Here is an 8,828-nt window from a genome sequence, read left to right on the forward strand (position 1 = left end):
CGTACGTGTGCTGAAGTGACTCATTTTCAGTGATGTGCTCTGCATACTGCATGGAAAATATGACCCAGAAACAGGTCGGGTGCTGCACCATTTTTCAATGAGAAACTGTTGGCAAACGTTGACTTTGTAACCACAGTAGATATTTTAAAGGAGAGTAAGTGACACAGTTGTGGGTAGACATTCTGCCAAAACATCAGACATGATTCCTTTACCACAGTTTGGTTTATTTAAGCTGTTCTGTTTGCATCAGGAGTCCCAAATTATGGAGTTCAAATTAAACCATCTCTTCTCACCAGCCTGCAAAATGTGATACTGCAGGCTTTTGCCAACAATTTTTGTTGTTTTTGGGTGGGAAGGGTAAAAGTTTCTCAGACATGACAGACAATATCAACATGTAAATTAGACATTAAACAATGAATAGTACAAAAACCCACTCCAGCTCTGTCCCAGATGTTATAAAACAGATCTCCTCATTTCCTCCAAAGTCTTGCTTATTTCAGGTCCTAGACCTCACCAGCTCGAACATCACTCATCCTTAGGTTTTTGCTCCTTGCGAGCGCGCGAGGACATGAACTTGAAGAAAAGTGCAGGCCAGAGTGTGCGGAGGTATACTGCAGCAGTGGGCAGAGGGCCGGCCAAAACCACGTCTTTACTTTGCTGACGAACAGCCTTTAGGACTTCCCACGCCACGTCCCTGGGGTCCCAGCCCGTAGCTGTAGTTCTGTCCAATACTGAGCGGTAGTTGCAAAGACAAGAGACATGTTGCATCATTGATACAAGAGAGTACAGATTACTTCAATTAATTCAAATTACTTTTATTTATATAGTACCAAATCACAACAGCAGTTGCCTCGAGGTGCTTTTTAATGTAAGGTAAGAAAGACCCTACAATAACTTATAAATTACTCTGGTTATGTTGCTTCTTACTTTTATTATTTAGTTATAAAAATCCATTTGGCTTGTAGTCTTTTCCTTATTTAGTCAAAAAAAAAAATCAGTAAGAAAACACAAAATCCCAGCTGGCATCAAAGATCCACACACATTCCAACACCACCTTAATAACTCTGAGATTTATCACCTGTTACCAGCTGACTCTTAAAAATGCTGCTTTTGCTACTGTTACTCTTTTGTTCCATCCTCTCACTGCCTCACCTCCATACTTGGATCCATCTCCTGTGACAGCATTGATCGACAGGTTGGTTCGGATGTACCCGGGGCTGATCACAGTCACTGGGATCCCGTAGCGCTCCATCTCTGCCCGCAAGCAGTCGAAGTAGGCCTGGGTGGCGTGCTTGGACGCAGCATCTGACCAGCATGAGACAAATCAGACGCTTGCTTTAGTTACCCTCCTCCTGCTGGCAAACTCATGTTGTGTTTGTTTGCATTAATCAAAGACGACTTACAGGCTGACCGGTAAGGAATGGCTATCTTCCCCTGGACGCTGCTAATCACTACAATATGGCCGCTGCGCCGGCGAACCATGGAAGGCAGGAGAGCTGTGGAGAGAGGAAAGAAATGAAAGAGAGAGGGCTGACTCATATTCATGATAATCTTCACCCAAATCTCTACATAAATGACTTATTAACTTCACATTTAGCTCGGCTCTTTCAACCACAAGCCAAAATAAATGAAAACATCCCGTACGCTGAAACCAACAAGATTAAACAAACCTTGTGTAAGAGCAACGGGCCCGAAGTAATTTGTCTCCATAACATCCCGCTGAACTGAAATGTGAGTCTCTAGTATATTGCCACGGTAACTGATTCCAGCATTATTAATGAGGATGTCCACTTGTCCGTAACATTTCAGGATCTCTTCTGCAGCTCTCTCCACCGTGTCCGTTTTAGCCAGGTCGAAGACAACAGTACAGGGAGTGTGAATCTGGTGGATAACCAAAGCGAAACAAAACGACTCTTTACAAATGGATCCTTAGAGGCTAAGCTATAGTTCAGACAGACCAGACTTTATTGTGTTACTCCTTTGTGTGTATATACATACCAGTTTCTGTGTGTTTGCTGAACTCGCTGTTAGTTCTTGGACCACCTGCTGCAGGCGAGCTGCGTCACGTCCACACAGCACAAGCCGTGCACCTGCAGCGTGGAAGACCCGCGCAGACTCTACAATGCAGAATTCTCGTTGTAGATTAGTGAGCATAAAACAGGGGTGGGTGCAGAGAGCCACACCACTAAGCTGAACTCAAATCTGCTCAGTATCTCTTTAATTCTTACCAGGAGCACTTTATAAAACTGAAATAAGCATAGAAGAAAACTGCTAACATTTTTATCATGATATAATAAACATTCCCCAAAACAATTGTGCACAAAATGTCCATATTTTTGCAAAATTTAAAAGACTTAACTTTATTTTAAAATAAGTGCTATTGCTATTTTTAATTATTTTTTCTTGCTCAGCTACAGGAATCTAGTCCGTCTTGAGTTTCTACATCCAGTGAATCAACAGTGCAACAAACTGAAGTTAACGGTTTTAGTTACAACACCAACAGCATGGTTCACTGACTTGCACAACACCTTCTGCTGTACGATTCAGCGGAAAAAAAAAAGCAATTTTACTTCTGGCTTCATTTCAGTCACTTTATCTTGCATCTGCTTTAAAAGTCCCACATTTTTCCCTGTCAGATTTTGACAGGTGTAAGTTGTTTACAAACAAACAAACCTTGGTAGTCCCTTTTACTGAGCCTGTGGCTGCTAAACTCTTTTCGTTGTCCCATGTAAAAAATTCATTAACAGGGCTGGGTCATCACAACTGTCATCCACAGCCACCAAGCACTCTTTGATAAACTCCTCAGAGGATGGCTTGTTTGAAATCACAAAGCTGGTCTTGCCTGCTCCATCCCTGGATGTGTGAGGCTTAGTGAAAAGTCCTGTTGCTTTTCGCAGATTTGCTAGCAACAGTCCAGCTCTTTTCTCTCTCTGTTTAGTCTCACAAAGGGGATTCAATCTGTAATCCATAAACAGAGCACTCTGCTCTCCACAAACTAAACACATGGCTTTACCTCTGACTTCAGTAATTAAATATTGAGAAGTCTACGTCCTGTTAAAAACTCTACACTCCGTATCAATCTTTCCTGTTTTTAAAGGTCAGCTGACATCTTTCGGGGCTAGAAACTCTCAGAAACAAAAGATCAGGCACACTTACAGAGGAGATGCATTCGCTCACAAACATGTGTTTGTAAAGTAAAAAAATAGCATTCATGTTCAAAATAGAAGTGACAAATTTGTAATGTGGTTTCCTACAAAAATCAGGAATCCACTCTCTGACCAGGAATTTATCAAAGAGTGTTTGGTGTCTGAAATGGGACAAAATGATTCATGTATACGTATATATGTTTAAATCCTAATTTCCCATTGATCGCACGCAGACTGGTCCGAGACAACCAACGGGCAGTACAATGTCCAAATCTGATAAAGAACTACAACTACATGTTGGCATCTGCACAACAACACTGAAGAATGAGATTGCACATTATCTAAATAAAAGCCTACTAGCACTAAAGCAGTATGGTTTAGAGAGTTTGCACATGTAAGCTGAAATGAATGAATGGAGGCTGACCTTTCCCGAGCCCAGAGCTGGCCCCAGTTATGACCACTACAGCACCTTGGACTGAAGCCCCTTTTCTGAGACGTACAAGTATCCGGTACAACAATACGACTCCCAAACCGGTTAAAACCACCGGTAGCATTCCTCCTGCCATCACACGCTCCATTACTTGGCAATCACCAGCTACCTGCAGGTAAAAAATAAACAGTAAATACCTTATAAGAAATTACTTACTGTACCTTTAAAGTCCATCTGAATGCAACTACCAACATGACAATAATAAACACACATACAGCCAAAATGGTAATTCATTGTAATAAGAACAGTAGGAGTTATGGATCTTCCTTTATCTTCTTAACCACTTAAGCCCCACCTGCTAGCAACAACCAATAACTTGATATCACCAGACTTCGGACAATCTTATTAAGCAAATGTTAACTAAATACATGCATCACTTAGCACATTAATATTCGCATGGTTAAAAAGTACAGTTCAGTATGCCAGGTGAACACCTTGCACATGCACACACTGGGTTTAGCACTAGCTTGTTCTGCGCAGGCAGTGTCAAAATAACGGCTACTGAGGCTAAAGCTAACAACAGCTAGCATCTCTAGCAAATACTAACAAGTGTTGGTTTGTAGTTCTGTTTTTTACAGGTCTCACCTGAGCCGAGCTGCTGAGCAGAGCAGCAGTAATGTGTCAATGTGTCTCCTCTTCTTTTAGCTGATCTTCTTCCTTCTGTTTTGTCTTTATTGACGGTTAGAAAAACAGCTTTTGGTCGCTTTAGCGCCACCGTCTGATCTGGAGTGCGCTCTTTCAAATGATTAACAAATAAGGAAATAAGCTATTATTTCTCGTAAAGCTCATAATTTGATAATTTGCTATATTAATGCTTTACATTTATATTTAGAGGTCTTTTTAAACCACTAGTGCCTATTTAATCAGCTGCTATCTTCTTCATTGCTACATGATCCATTAGAAGTGTGCTCTACATCTCATTTCAGTTTTTCTTTTTAATTATTTAAAAATTCTTAGTTTACTTTATTTTTTATTATTTATTACAAATTGTAGGGTATTTGTCAGGCTCATATTCTTCAGAAGTCCATCCATCCATCCATTCACTTCCGCTTATCCTTTTCAGGGTCGCGGGGGGCGCTGGAGCCTATCCCAGCTGTCATAGGGCGAGAGGCGGGGTACACCCTGGACAGGTCGCCAGTCTGTCGCAAGGCTAACACACAAGGACAAACAACCATTCGCACTCACATACATTTGCACATTCACACCTAGTGACAATTTGGATTATCCAATTAACCTATTCCCACAAGCTTCATGTCTTTGGACGGTGGGAGGAAGCCGGAGTACCCGGAGGGAACCCACGCAGACACGGGGAGAACATGCAAACTCCACACAGAAAGACCCCGGCCTGATGTTGGAATTGAACTCAGGACCTTCTTGCTGTGCGGCAACAGTGCTAACCACCGTGCCACCGTGCTGCCCTTCAGAAGTTCAGAATGGAAATTGCATCACAAACACAGGAAGTTGACTCAGAGTCATGCAGACATCCTGAGTGTGAATAAATACAGCTGAGGTCAGAAGTTTACAGGGACTCACTATGGACTTTAATTTCATGATCTCTTTGAATTGTCCTGGGTGAAATGATTGTACAGCACGCATTTTTAATTTCTTTAAAATGAACAAAAATTAGGTAAACAAGTTTGAACTGGTTTTGAACTTTCTCTAATCCAAGGTTACACGAGGTCAAACGTATGTACCTCTAAGGCTGTTGCAAGTTAAAATTTGTGCTTTATAAATATAATTATAAACGATTTTAATGTAACGTTTTTTTCAAGGGATGATTATACAGCGTACATCTTTAATGACTTTTAAAAAAATACTTCTTTATTTTGGATTTTCTCTAATCCACACAGGGTCAAAAGTATATATAGGCCCAAATATATACATACACCCCCAGTAATATTTGGTTAAATGTCCTTTAGTAAGTTGCACTTCAACCAGATGCTTTTTGTAGCTATTGATGCTACCACCCTGGTTAACACTGTTACTAAGTTTTAAAGACTCAACATTACTGCCCTGAACTTACCTCTTGTCATTGTGGCCAAACAGGTCAATCTTTGCTTCGTCTGACCATAACACTCCGATTTATAAATCAAATCAAGGTACGGTTTATCATCTCATGTGACTTCTGATGTAGATGTGAGTTCCGGCCACATTTGAGACCTATCCAACACATTTCCCAAGGATACCAAGAATACACCGTTGTGTGGATTGTGATCTGGACTTTCAGAATCAGAATAGTTTATTGATCCCTTGGGGCAATTGTGTAGAAAGCATTATTTTTGCAAGAATTAGTTTCCAACCTGTGTGGTGTTGTAAACAGGGACTATAACTGTTTTGTTTTTTTAAAATCATGTCTAATAGGATTCTTTTTTTGTTATAGTTGTTGATGCATCTTTAATTAAATCTTTCCCTGCAGGTCTTCTATGGGTGGAGCCTCTAACCTGTTTGTGAGTCAGTTTTCAGTCCAAGCAAACAGTGTTTTATGTGCTGTCGTCTAAAATATTATAAAATTGCCTAAAATAGAAGTGTTTAAAACAGATCCTGTGCAGCTGCAAAGCAAAAATAAAAAACTCCCTCCAGGCAGAAGCGGCCATTTTCGTATGTGGGGAAAACCCCCACAAAAACAGAGGGGACAGGCTGGCACCAGAACACCACGGATGTGCCCCGAGATGAGTGTGAAAATGTGATTATCAACAAGCCCACCTGGGCTTCAGGTAGGCCGCACGCTTGTCCAGAGTTCACTTTGTCTTCAAGCTTTTTAATTTAAAACATAAAGTGAGGCCTACCCCAAGCTGAAAGAAGGCAGATTATGTTCTCAGATAAAGCAAGCAATGAGGGCGAAGCAGAGAAAGTACCTGCACAATACATTCACATAAATCAAAATGGAATTTCTTTGAGGACACAAACATCTGGGGAGTAAACAGCTGTTTCAATACCTAATCACAGATTGTGCTCTCTGTTGTACACGTTTTTAGTAAGGCATAATTAACTAAAAGGCTAGAGAGATGAAAGGATGCCAAGCTGATACCAGGCCTCAGTCACATGAGTGGAGATGTGGACATGCAATAAAGATCTGGCACTTCATATATTAAACTGATGAGAGGCTGTGTTCACCCCAGAAAGCTTCCAGAAATTTGGGCAAATGTCTGCTGTGAAGTTTTTAGTCAAACGAAATTGCAGGTCAGTTTAAAGCGCAAAATTGTGCAAGTAGTCCAAACTAAACCGTTCTTGAGATGCAGAAATGTTGTCACACACACAAAAATTAGACGATTGTGCCTCCAAACAAATTGCACTTACAAATGCTTGTGACATAAATGATGAAAACGGTAGGTGCAAAGTTGAGATTGAACAGTGTTACAGTTAAAATGATAAGCTAGCCATTCAGCTGACTCATTGGTGATTGCAGGTTTCATTACAGAAGAATTTCAAGGAGAAGACAGACGGCAGGGAGTCAGAAACAGGGGATGGAAATGCAAGATGTTGAGGACGACTTATGAGAAACAGACACATTTCTAATAACATTAGACTGACTGGTTTTGGATTTACTTGATTACTCTGATCTGGTACCTGACAATAGCTTCATTGTCTTCCTGGATTTTAACAAGGCTTTTGATACAATTGAACATCAATTTATATTCCACTCTTTGGAAAAATTTGGCTTTGGCAAGTTTTTCTGTAAAGCTGTCAAAATCTTATACACAAATGGCAATAGTTCTATTAAAATAATTAACGGCTCCACCCCGAGATTTGACCTGAAACGTGCTATTCGCCAAGGATGTCCTATTTCACCATATTTATTTTTACTTTGTACACAAATTCTTGCAACTAATAGTTCAAACAGTGTTGTACAAGGAATCACCATAGCTGATAAGGAGCTCGCCATCAGCCAGTTAGCCAATGACACCACACTCTTCTTGAAGAATGCAAACCAAATCCCTGCAGCCCTTACTGTGATTAGTGATTTCTCTGAGGCCTCTGGTTTATGCCTAAATCTAAAAAAGTGTGAGTTACTAGCAATTAAAGACTGCCCTGCAAATACTATCTGTAATATCTCTGTTAAACAAGAAGTCACATACTTGGGACTGTTAATATCCAAAGACCAAAAATCAAGATGCTCTTCAAACTTCACTCCAATTATACAGAAAACCCTAAAAAAGTTCAACCAGTGGCTGCAAAGGGACTTGTCTTTGAAAGGTAGAGTGTTAATTACTAAAGCAGAAGGGATATCCCGATTAACATATGCTGCTCTCTCCTTACATCTGGATAAGAAAATTAGTAAAGATATTGACCGTATGCTCTTTAATTTTATATGGAAAAACCGTACGCATTATATTAGAAAAACTGTTGTGATGAATAAGTACGAATCAGGTGGGCTTAACGTCTTAGACTTTTCTACTTTAAATAACACTTTCAAAATTAATTGGGCTAAACATTTTCTTAAAAACTACCTCTATCTGGAACTTTATACCATATTATATTTTCTCTCATTTTGGTGGCTTTAATTTTATTTTAAATTGTAATTACAATGGTGAGAAACTCCCTGTAAAGCTTGTCTCTAGGGGCCACCGCATATATTTATATATAAACATATATAAATAAAACCACTTGTTTTTATGTTAGTAATTCCTTTTGTGCATAATTTTATATTATTGTTAATAATAAATTAATTAAAGCAACAAAACAACCTGAAGAGCCGGTTCGGAGCCGAAAGAGCCGGCTCTTTTTAGTGAGCCGAACCGAAAGAGCCGGATCTCTAAAAAGAGCCGGAAATCCCATCACTAATCTGAACCCAGGTTTGCTCAAACTAATGCAATAAAAAAATGTGGGTGCCATGAACATGCAGACTGATCTGTGCAAAGTGAGGAGGATAGCAGTGACATGGCATTTTCAAACCATATCTTTTAAAAGCCTGCACTGAGAAGCAAAATTTCTAGCTTACTTAGTTTTTCCAATTCAAGACAACTCAAACTGGGTTGATCAGCTTTTTGAATAAAAACTACTGGTAACTTATTTAAACAAACTGATAAAAATTGAGTTTAGTATATCCTTACATTTTTTAATTAAACACAATGTTAGATTTTACAGTGTACATGATAATGGAGTGCTGCTGGAATAAAAGAAGAAAATCTTTGTTTCTTGGGGCTTAAATTGCAAAATGTGAACAAATGCCTAAAAACGTTCCAGAAGCTCAT

General features: G+C 39.7%; 1 protein-coding gene across 1 annotated transcript; it reads right to left on the bottom strand.

Moving 5' to 3' along the window:
• Positions 1-203: 203 nt before the first annotated feature.
• On the bottom strand, positions 204-4,350 carry dhrs7b (dehydrogenase/reductase (SDR family) member 7B). Its single transcript, XM_085403566.1, has 7 exons — positions 4,222-4,350; positions 3,571-3,745; positions 1,999-2,117; positions 1,671-1,881; positions 1,404-1,496; positions 1,153-1,305; positions 204-731 (listed from the first exon to the last, which is right to left on the bottom strand). The coding sequence occupies exons 2-7, from the start codon at positions 3,722-3,724 to the stop codon at positions 526-528; spliced, it is 936 nt and encodes a 311-aa protein (XP_085259692.1). The 5' UTR covers positions 3,725-3,745; positions 4,222-4,350; the 3' UTR covers positions 204-525.
• Positions 4,351-8,828: the final 4,478 nt, after the last annotated feature.

Source organism: Rhamphochromis longiceps, linkage group LG4, assembly GCF_057381845.1.
Source record: "Rhamphochromis longiceps isolate RC_006_pf linkage group LG4, R_longiceps_female_GT1.1, whole genome shotgun sequence".
In the NCBI taxonomy this organism is placed as follows: Eukaryota; Metazoa; Chordata; class Actinopteri; order Cichliformes; family Cichlidae; genus Rhamphochromis; species Rhamphochromis longiceps.

Excerpts from the sequence above, each read along its gene's own strand:
- dhrs7b (XM_085403566.1), bottom strand. The coding sequence starts at position 3,724 with ATGGAGCGTGTGATGGCAGGAGGAATGCTACCGGTGGTTTTAACCGGT. Across the intron at positions 2,118-3,570 it reads CAGCTCTGGGCTCGGGAAAG|AGTCTGCGCGGGTCTTCCAC; the intron begins GTCAGCCTCCAT and ends TCTGCATTGTAG. Across the intron at positions 1,497-1,670 it reads GCCCGTTGCTCTTACACAAG|CTCTCCTGCCTTCCATGGTT; the intron begins GTTTGTTTAATC and ends CTCTCTCCACAG.